Consider the following 17965-nt stretch of genomic DNA (forward strand, 5'->3'; position numbering starts at 1 on the left):
AGGATGCTGGCGCGGACCACTGCATAAGACTGATACGATACTGGGTTCATCAACACGAAAATGATCTGTGTTCAGAATCCTAACATAATCTAAAATGTACTGATAAAGTGCCAAAAAAAAAGACAGAATTGCTATTTTTTTGTGTTTTTCACTAGTAGAAATGTATTAATCAAATAGAGAATTTTCGTACATTTTTGAACTGCTCAAATATATTCAAAATTAGAAATATTTTAGCACGTTAACTGATTGCACGCCATTTTACTGATGTGATATTTTCCACACATTTTTCTTTACTCTTTATTTACTCTTAAAGCACATTTTATGACTATGTTTTAAAATTGTAATATACTTTTTTTTTTGATTCATTATTTTGATTATTATTTTTTTTAAGCAAAAAAATATCAAAGAAAACATAACAAAAAAGTAAAACGACAGTGGGGAATGGGCAAGGATTCCCAGTCAGTAATGGTAGTGCAAAAACAATAGATCAATAGGATAATAAACCAAAAGTAATGATTACGCAGGTTCCAGGTCAAATACCATGACTTGCGGTTGCATAGAAAATATAGGCTAAGGTGAATGAGTGCACCAGGTGAGTATTTAGGAGAGGCATAACACAGGAAAGGAAGAGGAAAGAAAAAGTTGTCGAAATACCACCAGACCTTCGAGGATATGATAGGAGTTGAGTAAGAGGTTACAGACATTGTTACCTAAAGAAATCTGGAACAAATAAATAGTGCCAAACTAAGTGATGCCTGTCACCTGTGCGTTAGTTATAAAGGTTATAAAAGAGCAGTAGGAATGAATTGAAGTCAAAGAGAAGAAGGAATCATAGTAAATAGTTAGGGGTAAACTATATACAACAGATGAAGAAGAAAGGATAACAAGTGATAACTAGAGAGTAGAGATAAGACCTAGAAGCAGAACAGGAAGAAGGGAGAAGATGCGTCCAGGTCCACGAGAGCCAATAACAATATACAAGTCCCCGTAGTAAGACTTCTTCTACAATGAATACCTTGACTGGTCCAGAAATTATTCAGTGGATTTGGTTAGAGATTATATATAGCAGTCTATCTTTCAGGTGGCATATATTCAGAAATGATGACATTACCTTGTCTTCTTCCACTGCTTTCTGTATCCGATCGCGGGTTTTCTCATGGATAGTCTGCAACCAGGTGTGTATTGAAACCTTGAACATTTCATGGAAATTGGACAAGGCCAGTGATTTGTTGTCTCTGTGGAGACAGAAGAAAAGGAATATTTCTGAAATATGACTGCTGGAGTAATTGATCTGATTAGAAAATGTTCATTATATACAACTTTTATGCATCCTCTTGGAATTAGTTTTAAAAGCAAGGACGGCACAACATATGGGCAGGGAGACACCCTAGTCCATTCTCTCAGTCCACAATAAAATACCTTTCATTTTCTGCATTTTTCAGTTCTAACTTAGATAGGACCAGGTATCTTCTCAATGAATATGATGAGGGAAGGAGCTTGTGGATGCTATTGGTTTTCTGTTGAATTACATTACATTAAATTTTTTACACTATGCACCAGGTGGAGTGATTGGAAAGTACTACATTATTCCACCCTGACTCTGCACAGGAGCTATGTTTCAGCTCAAGTTAATGAAGTCTCTGTTGATGCTACCACAGTAGCATCAACAGTGACAGTGAGTTGACAGTAAGTAACAAAATGCAAGCCCCTTTAGTACAGTAATGAAACAGAGTAAGCAACCTAATGTTTATATGTTTTATCTGAAAGAGTTTGAGACCATGTTTTGTCCAAGAGAATACCCAAAGATTCTAGGTGCCCTGGGTTGATTGGCTAGATCTTACAACCCTACTACTATTACAACCCTTAATTTGAACCCCTTTATCACTCTTAGGAGTTTATTAAAAATTACTCCAAGCACCATGACCACTTCAGTAATATGAAGTGGTGATGGTGCATGGACCGTGTTTGTAACATTTCAGTTTGAAAAGTTGCATGTACAGTCTTAAACCACATAGTTGCCGCACGAGTTACACCATCTCTAGCCGCCTCATTATCCAGCCAGGAACTAGAATTCTGGGCTGTGTCATATTAATTCTGTGCATATTCAGCATATTTTCTTAAAACACTGTTTTTAGTTGGAGTAACCCATTAACTAATTTTTTTTTTTTTTTTTTTAAATTCTTTATTTTTGTTTGTGCATGGAATAACATCTTAGCTCTCCGAACTACAACAGTTGCAGAAAACCATTAGAAAACAATGATTGACATGGCATAGAGATAGCTGTGCACATTTTTAGATAAAGGTTGAGCTATATATAGATGTAAACAGAGTCAACATGTATTTTAAAAGACGAGTAAGTACAAAGCATGGGGTTAGAGGAGTGTTGGCTTGTTATATATAAATCTGATGAAGCTTTGGCTTCATTGGAAACCAGAGCCTGACTTAACCATTCACACCTTTAGAAACGGATCCTGCTAGTATGACTTATTATCCGTTTAACTATGTTGTCACAAAGTAGGTTATATAATGTAATCTCTTAAGAACATCAGGTATGCAAGAAAAAGGAAAATAAAAGAAACGAAACAATGGCATTGAGGACTATCGTGTTAGCCTAGGTCAGGGCCCGTAAGTGGGCGCAATAGGGTGTCTATGGTTGTCTAGTAGGGGCTATAAGCCTGATTCTCCCCTGGGGGACACATGCATCTCTTGTGGCCTTTGGTATTTTGTCTCCTTAAATTAACTAATATATTATTGCAAATTAAGCCTATGTACAGCAAAATAAACATAATGTGGTGTCTAGGAGGGCCTGTCCTGGGTGGAGGTTCCCGTATGTAGTAATCTGGCCGTTGTGAGGTTATATGGGCTTCACTGCTTGCCAGTAATTACAGGTACAAAGAAAGAGTGTGGGATCTAATGAGCGATCTCCTATAAGGCAAGAGATCCCGCTAGTTTGGGGCTATCCCTCGCTATGTGGAAGGTGTAGGTAGGAAAGAATGTTAATGTGTCAAACTGAGTTGAATTTGGGGCCTAGTCTGTTGTGCTGTCTTGGTGGGGCGCACTCGGTAAACTGAGCTACTGCTCTGATAAAATGCCAGTTTAAAATGTAAGTTATAGCAGCGGTTAAAGGGTTGCGCAGCAAGTGTTTGTGAGTCCAGGTTTTAATTGTCCCTTGCAACCACAGCAATCGTTCCGCTGCAACTGGATACCGCCTGATGGGTAGCCGGGTTGGCCACTGCAGTCTGCCGACTCGTTAAGGAGGGTTCTGGGCACTGTTTCGGGCTGGTCCGTTCTGGCTGGTCGTTCCCTCTGTTGTTCCCTCTGTTGTTCCCTTTGGCGGCTGCATTGTAACGGGCAGCCCCAGCGTGTTGAGGAGCTTGGTCGGATCTTCCCCTGCTGAGAGGGCCAGGACAGAGTCGCCGTGGGGCACTACCAACGTGCCGGATGCTCCCCATCTGTACCGGACTCCGTGCTCTCTGAGAGCCCTGGTGATGGGCTGGAATCTGCGCCGTTCTGCTAGTATCGAGAAAGGTAGGTCATCAAAGATTCTTATGCGGCTGTTTTCCACCGCCACGTTGTCCTGGTTTCTAGAGCGGGACAGTAAGGCTGACTTGATTGAGACATCTCGTGTAATTACGATGGTGTCCCTGGGGGCGTCTGCAGGGGCTGTGGGGGCCTTCCGGACTCGGAACGCCGATATCAAGGGCTGTATTCCGTTCCCCACCTGCACCCCCAATGCTACGGCTACCTTAGTGGCAAACTCCATTAGGGCCTCCTGGTTCACGGTTTCCGGTATGCCTCTGAGCCGAATGTTTTTCTTGCGGTGTCTCGCCTCCAGAGTCGTGACCGAGTTGGTAAGTCTCTGGATCTGCAGGGACATGGCTTGTATTTGCGTTTGAGAGACTGCTATTAGGCCGTCTTGTTCCTCCTCTCTGGATTCTACTTTGTTTACTCGGTGGGTCAGGGTGGTTATTTCAGACTGTACCCCCGCGAGGTCTGCTTTCCATACCGCCCGTAGGTCCAGTAGGAGTTGTTTAATGTCCCCTTTAGTGGACGGGGATGTGTCTGTGTCTGATTCTGCCCTTTGGTGTATTCCACTCACTGCCTGTGGGGCCTCGGTATCTTCCTCCCCCATGGAATCTTCCGAGTTGCTAGATCCTCGTGCTGTGTCAGGGGCTATCTTGGTCCGGGCCTGGGGCCGCGGCCCGTCGAAGGATCGTCTTATATCGGTCTGGCAGTATCCCTCCGTGTGGGTTAACTTGCGGTGTTTGCGCCCCATCGTGATGTAGGAGGTATAGGTAGGAATTTATTTCCAAATTTGCCCGATTTCGTGGTTTTTGGCCGTTTTTGCTGTCTTTTTAGCAGGAGCTCTGCACAGGCACGTCTTCTCTGTAGCTCAGCTGGCCACGCCCCCCACCCATTAACTAATTTAACTATTGGCATAGCAGAGATAAAATGTGTTCCCATATATTTGGCTCCTAATAGACTGCTACCTAGTTAGTCTATATTGTTGGTCCAACCAGCCCCAGACTGACCATCGGGCAAACAGACACACTGTATACCCTCTTTAAACATACACATTACATCCTGTGCACTCACACACAGAAATACACTACACACCCTTTATATCCTCTATAAACATACACATTACACCACCTGCATTCACACACAGAAACACACTACACACACTCTCTGTCCCCTACAGATACGTTGTTTGCCACAAACAGATGCCGTTACACACATTACAACACAAACAGTCTTCTCTACGGAGTATTGCACTCAATCATAAAAACCACAGGAAGCTAACTGAGCATGGGTCAGCATACCCCATAAGAGCAAGTATAAACAAAAAAATATCAGGCACTCACTGTGGTAGATTTAAGCAGGCTTATTGGACATTGCAGTGTTTCAACCTGGGTACTATCCCATTTGTGGAACCTTAGTCTGACATATTTATTTCCACTGGCCCCATTGTTATAGAAAACCATGTAGGAGAATGTGATGCTGATAGCAATGATCCCCTTCTGGCTTGTTTTCCTTCTATGGAGCCATAATGTTAGAAATATTTACATAATGATTGGATTCTTAACCCCTTAATGACACAACTTCTGGAATAAAAGGGAATCATGACGGAATATATCCGTCGTCTGTCCTTAAGGGGTTAATGGTTAGCTATATAATCAACAGGTTTTATTTGAAAGGCCGTAGTCCAGGAGCCCTTCTACTTTAAAAACATACTACAGAATCTGGCTGGTATTTGCAAATTGGGCTCAAAGCCCCAATGTTTCAGTCTCTTCTCCTTCAGGTCTCAGCATTTCCTTTTTGTTCTAATGGACCTAGATGGGCCTTGGATCCAATAGTGTCTTGGTTTATTATAAAGTCCATAAAGATTATCCTCCTCTAAAACATTTCGCCTCTCCGTTGCATCTTCCACTGGTATTGAAAGCTCTTACTAAGGCACCAGATGAAAACCTGGAATATATTTCAAAAGTTCACCTTACTGGTGGGCGTAACATCTGATCAGAGAGTCTGGGAGATACAAGCCCTATCGTCTTAGGAACCATTAATGGTCTTCTGTCCTGATAACGTGGCCCTTTATTTCCTGTCCTAAACAGCCAAGTGGGGAGAACTAACCCTCTGGTGATGTTTCCCATGGTAACATCCAGGGAAAGGAAATTATGTTATGTATACATTTTTATCTTTCCGTACTCTTTGACCTTCTCTCTCTGCTCCCCTTCAGCCTTTCAGTGCATTATTGCACAGTATTCTAAAAGGATTATTGTCTGAGCTGCTGGGCCATTGGATAAGAAATGTCTCTGAAGGCCTAGCTCTATAGGACCGGCACCCATATTAAAATAAGTAAATTAGTGGTAATTACCAATGAATCTTTAATGTCCCACTTACTTCAAAGGCAGGAATTCCCTAAACCGCCTTAGTTCGTTTAATGTGATATAAAGTTCAAATAAATTCTCTGCAATGGCATGGGTCACATGAGGTCCTTCGTGTTCCGTTGCTTTTATTTCTTGCATCACGACACTCACTTCATCAGACACCTGTTAGAAAACAGAGCAAAACACAAATACAGTTTGTTGGAAATTACTGCAAAAATAGAGTACCGCCTTATAGAAGGGCAAGATTATTAAACAGTGTAGAAACAAACTATGCAGGCATAAACAAAAACAACTTAAAATAAGATATTCAGTAACATTTTATTTTATTTGTGAGCTCTTTTTAATTTTGGAGAAAGTATAAATCCTTATAAAACACACTTACCATTTTTTCTAGCTGTCGGTAGGTGATACTGAAGAAGTCAACCTTTGCAATACTGTGAAGACAAGGAAAACAAAAATAACCACATAAGCATTGGTAATATTGAAGGTTGTAATTTTATGAGTATTTAACTGATAGGTGACAGGCTTTATAGTAAGCTCATTTGAGCAGGGTCCTCATCTACCTACTGTTCCTGTGTCATTGTGTAATTGTTTCATTTATTGTAAAATGTCCCCCCTTTCATAATATTGTAAAGCGCTGCGGAATTAGTTGGCGCTGCCTAAATGCCGATAATAATCATAGCAACGAAGGTGAGAATTACTAAGGCGTCTAGTCCAGTCAGTGAACTTAGGTGAATATAAATTGAATTTGAATAATACATTTCAGGTGTGTACTGGGAAGGGTACTACTGTAATAGGGTACTGCTGTAGTAGGGTAATGAAGAATGATCAGTGCAGAAGAATGTTCTCAGAAGTACTGTGTGGGCAAACGGGGACAAAAACATGACACAACACTGTCCTCTCACAGAGCTTCGATTTAATATTTTTGGAAAATCTGATTTCATATTTTAAAATATATTTTAATATAATTTTTTTTTTTTTTTTTTAATTCTTTATTTTTGAGTGCAGAGCAAATTACAGGCATAAACACTGACTTATACAACACATGGGATCAGCATAAACGGTTAGTACGGATAGTCAAGAGATGCTGCACTATTTTTTTTTTTTTTTTAAAACAAGTTTGAGACATGAGGGAGGCAAGAAAGTGATATAGAGAAGATTTGCATATTTGCTTAAGCTAAACATACACATCTAATTTCTTTACCAAGGTTAAGTTTATGCTCAGAATACTTGCTAGGTATGAAAGGTCGCTTGATGCATCTAGATAGCAGTAGTTTTACAAACAGGCTAGTGTAGTTTGGTCATATTTGATATTCAGGCTGGGTCTTGTGATGTCGCTTTGATGCCATTTTCACCACGGCCGTTAGAAGCTACCGGTGCTGCCTCTGTGGGGAGCCGTCGTTGTGGTGTTGCTGAGCCTCCAAGACAGGGGGAGTTCTGTTGCTGTCCGGTGCTTGCTCTGTCCGTTTCATGCGGCAGTGGGTGAGTGTCCACTAGAGCAGGCAGCAAAACACAGTCCAGTCCAGCCCTGCCGCACTCTGAGCCGTTCGCCGGCTTCCCTGGTGTTGCAGCCGTGATGCGGAGTGCTTGTCTCGCTTCTCTGGGCAGGGTCTGAAGGCAGGGGTTACAGTGTCGGCTGAGAGCGCTGGGAGTAAGTTGTTTCTCCCCATGTCTTCTGTGCACATGGCATCCGCCATCTTGGGCCTGGCTGTTAGGCCCCACAGCTTCAGTCGCCATATTTTCGTCAGGGCCTCGGTGTGAGGACCGGGATCACCCCCACCGGTCCAGAGGGGGGGGAACAGGGCCTCGTTCACGCTCGTTTGGACCCCAGGTTGGGTTCTGTTAGGCAGGATAGAGGGGCAGCGGCCGTCTGCCCCCCTCACCGCCGGAGTAGGCCTCGATTGGGGCATCCGTGCCCTCTCCTCCAGGGGACTGCAGCTCGGTGAGCCAGCCTCACCCTGGATCCAGTGTCCCTTTAGCTCTGTGGACCGCCGCTGGTGATTGGTTCTGGAGCTGGAAAACCTGAATTCAAAGCATAAAGTTTGATGGCTTGCAGGAGCTCAGCTTGTATGCTGCCATCCAGCTTGGCGGTCCGGCCCCGCCCCCTAATATAATTTATTTTTATTTTAATATTATGAAAAATAATTTGAAAAAGCTTATCCAAAAATATTAGATGAGGCTATGGTGTAGTGCGTATTTAAAGAAAAAAAATAATCAGAAAAGTGGTAATGCATTCCACTTCTGCGATCAGGAATACGAGGTATCAGGATATGAGGTGGGGTGAATCACGGGAGTTGATGGATCTTGGAGAAACACAACAAGCAATTGGTCATCTATAAAGCAAGAAATATATAATGGGAGATCAGGAATACGAGGTATCAAGATATGAGGTGGGGTGATGCACGGGAGTTGATGGATCTTGGAGAAACACAACAAGCAATTGGTCATCTATAAAGCAAGAAATATATAATGGGAGATCAGGAATACGAGGTATCAAGATATGAGGTGGGGTGACACACGGGAGTTGATGGATCTTGGAGAAACACAACAAGCAATTGGTCATCCATAAAGCAAGAAATATATAATGGGAGATCAGGAATACGAGGTATCAAGATATGAGGTGGGGTGATGCACGGGAGTTGATGGATCTTGGAGAAACACAACAAGCAATTGGTCATCTATAAAGCAAGAAATATATAATGGGAGATCAGGAATACGAGGTATCAAGATATGAGGTGGGGTGATGCACGGGAGTTGATGGATCTTGGAGAAACACAACAAGCAATTGGTCATCTATAAAGCAAGAAATATATAATGGGAGGTCAGGAATACGAGGTATCAAGATATGAGGTGGGGTGACGCACGGGAGTTGATGGATCTTGGAGAAACACTCCAAGCCATTGATCATCTATAAAGCAAGAAATGTATAATGGGAGATGGGGTAGTGAGGCCGAAGTGGGATGGAGACATATGGAGAAAATCCACAAGGAAAACCCCACAATGGTGGTGTTAGGGCAGAAATAACATAAATGGAACAAAGGGGAAAGATTCATGAGTCGAATATCAGTGGGATATAAGGTAGAGCGGTACAAGTGAAGGAAAAAAGGCACAAGTAGGAGGGAGATACGTATTGGGTCCCCAATATGTTGGACATGCGTGAGGATAATCTGTCTGTCTCCAATAGAGACAATTCTCTTAGTCCGTGGAAGCTGCCTGTATGGAAGTCCTATCTCTAATTGCGGTCTGTGGCAACTACTATAGAACAATAGATTATAAGAATCTATTTCTTTTGTACATTAGATTATTAGAATCTGTTCACTCTTATATATCATTCAGGCAAGAAATGGGATTTCTATCTCATGTGCATTGGCTGTGAACTAGATATTTTGACCAAGGTGGTTCAGATTATCAAGAAAGGACTGGATATCGGCTTGAGAGTCCTCCATGAGATCCTATCTTTCCTAAATTATTCATTTAAAATAGGTTCATGAAGAGGTTTACATATGTGGTGGTATGGTAAAGTCAAACAGATATTGTGGCATCTTTGGGAGTCTATTTTATCACCAATTTGTAGAGCATTTTAGGATTTATTACTATTTGTGCCTACTCCCCCCATGAGACATATTGAATAGACATTTCTATGTTTCTGGACGTTTTTACATTTTTAAAAATATTTTATTATGTCCTTGATTCACCCCTCCCCCCCCCTCCCGATTTTCCCCATTTGTTTGGTCCCGAACATTGGACTTGACAAGTGGATTATTACAACCACATTATGATAAGACACAGTTTGTATTCCTCTTTTATGAATTAATGTGTGATTAATATTGATGACAAATGGTAATTCTATATGTAGTTACATAGTTACATAGGCTGAAAACAGACATCTGTCCATCAAATCCTTTCTCACATCTGCTTTTTGCTGTTGATCCAAAAAAAAAAGACAAAAAAATCCAGTTTGGATCTACAGGATTTCCCCCTCAGAGTGTGTCTGGTTTGCCTTTGTTTTTATTATCAAGGATTCACTGTTTTTGAAAGTGCAGGTTCCGTTTGTTTGTTTTTTCTGAGAACTTCATAATTTGAACACAATTATGGGATACTCGAATGACCATTTGCGCATTACCCTTTTGAGCATTTTTTTTCAACCTACATTACTATGTAACTACCTTGTTTCATAAGAAGCTCTGACATTTAACGTAGGCGGTAGGTTTAAGCTCCTTATGTAAAGATAAAGCATTGTTTCTAATGTACACAAAATATTGTTCACGATCACAAAGTGAAGTCCACAGATAAAGACAGATGAAGGTATATTTGGAACTTGCCTGACAAACAGCTTGTTATAAACATTCTGACATTTCTCCACATCCTCATGAACAGCATCTGCAAGCTTCACCAAGGACCTCAGCATTTGTACTTCATTCTACAGGAGTAAATAGAACCCTTTTGTTACGTCCTATTCATCGTTTCACTAGAAGAATCTGCTATTGCACCTGCCAAGCAAATATTTATTAAAGCCGAAGCATCATTGAAATGTTGTATAGGTGACCAGTATTGTTTTTACAAGGAAATGTCAAGTACAGTAGTTTGCAAGCCTTGGAATACAGTCATATTTCGTTGGTATTATTTTATTTATTTTCTAATAAAAAATATTTGTTTTTTAAAATTTTGAGTATTCTAGATTACAATAATTTTTTTTTTTTTTTTTAAAAAGCTGTCTTGAAGAAAATACAAATTGTGCATCAATAACAGCTGAATAGCTACCGGCAGATAACCCATTGATCGTAATATTTATGGTATTTATTACATGTAAATAAACTGTTACTATATATCATTTGCTCAAGCGGTTTGTGATATGATGGTAGGAAGTTAAGAACGCACCTTTTCCACTGGTTTGAAGGAGGCGTAAGTCTTTTCATACCATTCCAGCGTTCCTTTCTAAAACATAGAAATTGTAGTAATTAATTTAGCAAAATGTTCCCACTTATTGTTCGTCTCCTCTCGGCATGAAGTTATGGAACTCCAGTATTTAACTAAATGACTGTTTTAGAAGAGGAAAGATGATGTTATTTAGCACAGTGGGAACTCCGATTCTTGGTTATTGAAAGGAAATGAGCAGCTGTCATTAGCATGCTGTTTATTGCTTGATGCTGTGCAAGTAACTTTCTTTACAAAGTAACGAGGGGAGCTGTCAATATTACAAGTGCCCTTCGGTCAATGGCACAGGGAGGCCAGTTTGCATGAAGCACTGTATGTGATCATACGTCCCAAATGACCCCAGATTTCGCTGTCATTGTTCCTGTGTAGGAGGTCAGGATGTGAGGTGTGTAACAGTGAATCACAGGGCAACAGCATTACAAACCAGCCAAAATTAAGGATGGGCACAGATGGGGGAGTAAGGACTCATTTGTCAAAATGCCAGTGTGATAAGGAGCAACAAATTATAGGAAACCTGCAATTTTTATTAATGATGGAAATAATATAAATAATGATTATGTTTATAATTTTTGGTGCATTTTCTGGTTTCCTCCTCTTTAGAGTAAAGCATCTCTTATTTACTAAATCCATATTCAAAGACAGAGGCTGGAGTTCCAAGTGGGATCCTGAAAAGACCCAACTCTAACTAATTTTGACGCCATTTAATTGCTAGCCTCAAGTCCCCTGTAATACTGAGAGAGAATAACACCTCAAATTATATGATTTGTGACAGTGACACTTTAATGGACCAAGCGTGGCATTAGTTACGCACAGCACAGTGTGCAGGTACTGCTGTGGGTGCAGGGTTAATACAGCATGGCTTGCGATTAACATAGCAGGTATTACATTTATAAATATAGGTTCAGGTAATGCTCTGAATTTAGTGTCACATTGTGATTTATAGAACACAAAGGGGTTTAGGGTTGGATTTAGGGTGGACTTAATTCACAATATCTGGGAGGCGTTGAACAATCAACCTTTGGGCTTAGAAATGTTCTTGGCGAATTCACAGTCACTGTTGATCACCTGTGCAGTCAGGTTGGATCAGCTAGAATTCTTAGCAAAAAGAGCTTAAAGGAACACTCCATTGAATTTTGTTATTTTGTAACTATTTAATAAATATGCCCCCCAAGACACCAAGCATGCATATTTTTCCTGCATGTTTTTTCTTCCGCTTTAGTGCTTTATGTGTCTGGTGTGTTTTTTTGAAAGATGGCCGCCCCATCGATCAGTGGTAAAGCCGCAGATATACCGAAAATTCGTATTCACTTACGTGTAAGCGTTAAAAAAAATAATGCACACTGATATTATAGCATACGCAATCATTTAGTTTAAATAATTATACAAATGATTGCAGCTGTTCTGTTCTGTTTGTACACAGAACAGGGCTGCATGTGCACCAAATCTGTTATCTTCTAATTCCTCAGGAGCGCAAGCCAAAGATTTGGAAGTGTCCCAATGAAAACTAAACCATTAGGATGTTTGCAGCGTTAAAACTAATTTCCTCTACTAAGTATTTAAACTGCAAGGCTGTGATGAGTAAACTTGGGGCCCCCACTGCATCACACACTACAAACAAGTGGTTAAAATAAGCACTTTATACAAAAAGCATGAGAGTTATAAATACAGACACACAAACAAAATGCATCCAATGGGTTAACACGTAAGAAAGAAATTGATGAATGCTTGTATAAGAGCTCCTTGTCAGACCCTGTATTATCTGTTCTGCAAAATATATCCTATATATAAAAAAATATATATCATTACATACATAAAAAAAATCTAACTATTACAAGATTAAAATATTTTTCATGATATTAAATCATTGTAAAAGTTTATCCAAGAATATTAAATCATTGTAAAAGTTTTTCCAACAATATTAAATGAAGGCCATAGTCTGATCACTGTATTTATTAAGCCACTGAAAGCCATATCAGTTGCTCATACGTACGACTACACACGGCACTAGCTTAGCTATTCTGGATCTCTAGTGGGTAACACAACACTGAAAATATCCATATAATTAAGAACTCTACATTTCTTATCATTCCACAGAAGCTACCATGCAATGTTCACGTGTGCTTCATGTTGACTGCAAATGACTAATAAGTCGATAAGTAGAATATAATTACTGCAAAACCAAGCAGGAATTATCCTGGACATTGACGGGTTCTAAACTAAATGAAAAAGAAAGCTTTGTGGACTGTGAATTCTAGAATTCTACATCTGAGTTAAAGCATCGACGACCCTTGAGAGAGGCAGGAAGACTCGTGAGAGTCCAGCGTGGAATTTCAGAAATGCGGGCTCGTTTATTGGTACCCAGCCACCTTGACAGTTGCCCTAGCAACAGAAACTCTGTAAGATGTGCATAAACTATGCACAATTGAGTAGATCATTGCTTTCTGGTAGAAAGTGGTGATCAATGTGTGTTGTATAAAAAAAAACAAACAAGTTGCTTTTGTATTACGGAGCCATGTTACAATTCTGCCGAAGAACACATGTTCCCTATTATGGGTTAATAAGTATGAAGGGGTTTAGAAAAATACCCCTTTCTATCTCATTAGAGATTTTTTACCTGAAGCTGAAAGACGCAAGGTGAATTGTTAGTGTAGGACTCAACTATAAGAGGTTTGCCTTAACCTCAGGTTGTTAGGTGGACTTACACTGGAATTGTTCTAAAAACCTCCAGTTATCTAAATGTGCATAGGGGTTTTGGATAGTGTGCAAGCAACTCCCTTTCATTGGTTTTTAATGTATGTATTGAAGCTGATGTATATCTAAAAACAGTTTGAAAAAAGCTGCAAACCTATTGTCTAAAGCCTTTACAAGTCCAACCCTTCTTCACCAGCACCAACAATCTGGGCAATTGCTGCCACTTGAGTTTAGCTCCACTGAGCTAAACAACTTTGAAGTAACAATATCAGTTATCTGGTTTACAGCCAGCGGTTTACAACAAGGTTGATTTATAACAGTGCACTCTTTGCTTGCACATGTGGTGGACGAGTATTTAAGGACAAAGGGGTGGGTCAGTATAAATAGGTAGGCAGCTTACAGGTGTGTCTTATTTATGTTTGTTGTTTGTGTTGTTCTTGTCACCCACAGCACAGGTCAGAAACATTTTATCCCCATTTCAGAAGATTTGGGAGCCATGGGGGCAGGACAGTGTCCACTAGAGCGGAAAGATAAGAATTCTGCAGAGCCTTTGCCTTCCAACCCTCTGCATTTGTATTTATTTTGTTAGTTTAGTTCTTTTTCTTATTTAAGGAATATCGTTTCCCAAATTTGCATCTTCCGTGTCAATTGCACATTTTGACACGGAAGATGCAAATTTGACACTCAAAGTCTACGCAGATGACTTATAAATGCAAACGTAAACCTAATTTCATTGTCATGCTTGTAACTGTGGGAATATATCGTAAAACCTACCGGCCTTTGCAAAAATTGTTATGACAAAATGAACAATTAACAATGTTCCACTTGATTGTCTGTACTTAAATAAAAATTTAAGAAACAAAAAAACAAAAAAGACTGCACATTTGGCAACATGAAAAAAAAGAGGACACACTCTAATGTGCTTTAGGTGTGTGGAGTATTATTTAAAATGTGGGTTTTTAAAGTGTACATGGGAATTAAATCTCAAAATTCTAAATGTGCGACACATTGAACTAAACGTATAAATGTATGTATTCAAAACAGCAGTTTTATTGCCGAATCTCGACTTTAGTTATTATAGTTATGGCACTTTTAGTTTTTTGTTTTCTGATATGTTTTATTCCAATCGAACTCTTTCTTGTTTTATTTTGTTCTTGTCGAAAATAATCACATCCAATAAAACAACATATCTTTAGACCATACTAAATGTTGGTGTCTAGTCAAAGTATTAAGAGGTGTATGATTGGATCATTTATTCTAATCAGCACAGAGCTCCCCCGGGCCCTCAGAGGGTTAATCCATGTTATAGTAGATCATTTAAATGTTATTGTTATAAATGAAAAAAATTTGCATATATATATGTAAGGATCTCGGGCTGTTGGGAACATGTGTATTTCTTGTATTTATAACCAATGAGCGAGATTGCCTCGAGACAGCCGTTAGCACCACTTTCCCGGCAATTTGTTCCAATATCATGTAATATCAAGCAGGGAAGAAACATAGCTTAATGTACAATGTTGCCAGACCTGTCTAGAAATGTGTTTAAAGCATTTTATCCTACGTCGTAATTTACAAATAACACACGGATAGTATAATCACTATAACAGGCTTACGGATGGTTTTTCTAAATTTAAAAAAAATCTAATTCTAAGAAGCAGCTGTCTGTGCCAAATATAGCATTTTGTATTGACATTGAACATTTTGCTTCTGTGTTTTTCTCTCTTTCATCCAATATTTAAATACCTTCTCGACAGTTAACACGTTTACATCTTGGAATGTATAACCACAACAATCTTTCAAATATTTCTACAAATGATATGAAATAGCTAGTAGCATTACAAGATATTCTACTCTATGGAACAATGTGGTATTCTTCTCCTATCTTTTATTACATCTAGTCCTGTGTTATTGGTCTATGCAATTTATCTACCACATTTTCTTTCTTACTATAAGTAAGTTCATTCAGCCTTTTACAATTATCCCCTTCACTACTGAGCACTTTTTGATTGAGCAAATATAAGCATAACATTTATTTGAAGCAAGGGATGCATAGCTAGCATATAAACATATTATAACACATCGGTTTTGTGTATAGATTACTTTGCAGAAAAAAACATGAGTATTAAAATTATGCAAATAATAATAATTATTATACTATTTAGGAAATGAATAGCCTTAGATAGTAGAGGTGCCCTTTATCTTCCAATAATTCACACAGGGTCTGAAATGTTAGTGTAAAAACGGAAATGTAATTTTTCTCACACACGGTAACAAAATTAGATAAATAAAAATGGTCAAATACCTTGCTTATAGGTATTTTCAAAGATCCTGATGGCCTTACTAGGTGTAGAGCTAACTGAAAATGTCAACGGAATATAAAATATATGTCTGCATTTGAGCATAATGCCCACATACAATAAATACAAATCAAATATTTGTAAAAGAAAGTTATTTAAAACGTCTATAGATATCGGTATAAATTTCTGGAAAGCTAACAATGACGTAAAAGAGTTGAGCTGACATTTTCAGCAAACTTGCAGGCATTAAATAGCAACTTCTGGCACAGAAAATCACAATCATTCCTACAGTATAAACGACAGTGAGTGAGGATTTATGGACTATATTAAAATTTCTGAAAAGTACACAAAACTAAATACTAAATTCTGGTAATTAGGTTGTTATGGAGTATAGTGACTTATACTGTTATGGAGTATAGTGACTTATACTGTGATGGAGTATAGTGACAGTATATTATATATATTTGCACATCAGAAAACCTTTCTATGTATAGACTACAACACTGTATCACAATCAAATTTGACTTTTATAGTAAGATCATTGTTCCAGTAATTTCGCCCTGGTTCATTTGCCTATTAATTAATAAACTATTAGGAGTAAATCAGTGTTTAAAATTTGTATCTGAGTTATTCACTAAAGTGTGAATTATCAGGAGTTCAACGTGAATTTTAAATTTTAGTCTAGAGTGGCTGAAAAGGAAAGTCACATCAGCTACGTTTTTAATTCAAATATTTTGGCTTAGGATGTGAAATTCCTTTTGAATTCCTGATTTTATATACACACACGCACGCACGCACGCACAAACACACACAATTATTTGAAGGATCAGTGCATTCATCAGATAGTAAATAAAATAAATATCACCATACACTGCTTAGCTAGTTATCGAAGAGCCTAAACTATTGTCATGTATATTTCTTCCAGTGGAGATTATTATATACACCAGTAACTAGGCATGATTTTATAAAGCAACTAAATCCTCATTTTTATTAGTGTTTATCTGCAGATTATATATATAGACTACACTATATATGTATATTATATATACACACACCTACAAATATATACAAACTAACACACACAGATACTAACGAATCAAATTTGAACAAATGAATGGTACCTTTAAGACAGTAGCAATTTCCAGATGCAGCTCATTATTGAAAGGACAGACCTTTTTAAATGCCTGCATGTTGTGAATTTGGCTGAGACACCTATGACAGAACAAGGAGAAAGTTGAAGCCAATTAAAAAAAAAAAAAAAAAAGATTTGATTTTAATTATCAAGCAACAATAGATTCTGATGAACCCAATAAATCTTATCTTACCGTAGCATGAATTCCAGGCGGCTAATGACCGTCGTGTTCAAAACTGGGAAGTTGTCTCTGAGTTTTTTTAAGAGTAAGAAGCAGTATTCTGTGAAAAGTGTGAAGCTTTCAGCAAGGCTCTGCTCCTAGATTAACAGGGAACATAAATAGAAATATCCGAATCAGAAGCTAGGAGTTAGATGCTACTCAATCAAATGTGAGTCTAGAAAGAATGAATTTGGTTAGAGGCATTCAGATTGCCAGAATTAAATTCATGGGGAATGATAACTTGGCTAGTATTTTGTGATGGCCATGCAAGGTCAAATCATACTTTATACGGGGAACTGTCAGTGCTCTGGATTTTATACCGAAAAATCACCTATAACTCGTCTTAACAATATTTTCATGAGATGCTCTGTTTTCTTTTAACCTTATACTAAAGAGGGCAAATCCCCTTTAATATTACTGAGTGAGATTCTATTTCACTATACTCTATTTCCTTTTTTTTTTTTTTTATCTTATTTGCCGCTCCTTCTGTTTCTATTTCTTGGTCACTTCCCACTTGATCTGTGAATAAAATTAACATTCGGTGGTTGTCCCCTGAACACCAATTATCTATTGTTTTCCATTAATCATCTTTTTATTTTTTTGCACCACGAGCAGAATTCTGAATTGCAGATAAAATCAAACAATCTTGTCCAACGCGTTTCGTTTGGTTCATGGAGCACCTACATTTTGTCTCAGAGTTCAGGAATTCGGACAAAACGAATCTCCAAGTTGACTTCATAACATTCATAGTTTAAATGGCAAAATTCCTTTACAACAATATATGTAGCAGCCAATCTTTTCA

The 17965-nt window shown here is 38.7% G+C and overlaps 1 protein-coding gene across 1 annotated transcript in view; it reads right to left on the minus strand.

The window, feature by feature from the left end:
- BAIAP3 (BAI1 associated protein 3) overlaps positions 1 to 17965 on the minus strand; it is a 285407-nt gene that overhangs the window by 64368 nt on the left and 203074 nt on the right. Inside the window, exons 16-22 of the mRNA XM_063430408.1 lie at positions 17137 to 17261; positions 16933 to 17023; positions 10767 to 10823; positions 10211 to 10308; positions 6271 to 6322; positions 5902 to 6050; positions 1112 to 1235 (exon numbers count right to left, since the gene is read on the minus strand). Of these exons, the coding sequence (XP_063286478.1) occupies positions 1112 to 1235; positions 5902 to 6050; positions 6271 to 6322; positions 10211 to 10308; positions 10767 to 10823; positions 16933 to 17023; positions 17137 to 17261 (696 nt within the window). The remainder of the gene's footprint in view (positions 1 to 1111; positions 1236 to 5901; positions 6051 to 6270; positions 6323 to 10210; positions 10309 to 10766; positions 10824 to 16932; positions 17024 to 17136; positions 17262 to 17965) is intronic.

Source organism: Pelobates fuscus, chromosome 8 (genome assembly GCF_036172605.1).
Source record: "Pelobates fuscus isolate aPelFus1 chromosome 8, aPelFus1.pri, whole genome shotgun sequence".
Lineage (NCBI taxonomy): Eukaryota > Metazoa > Chordata > Amphibia > Anura > Pelobatidae > Pelobates > Pelobates fuscus.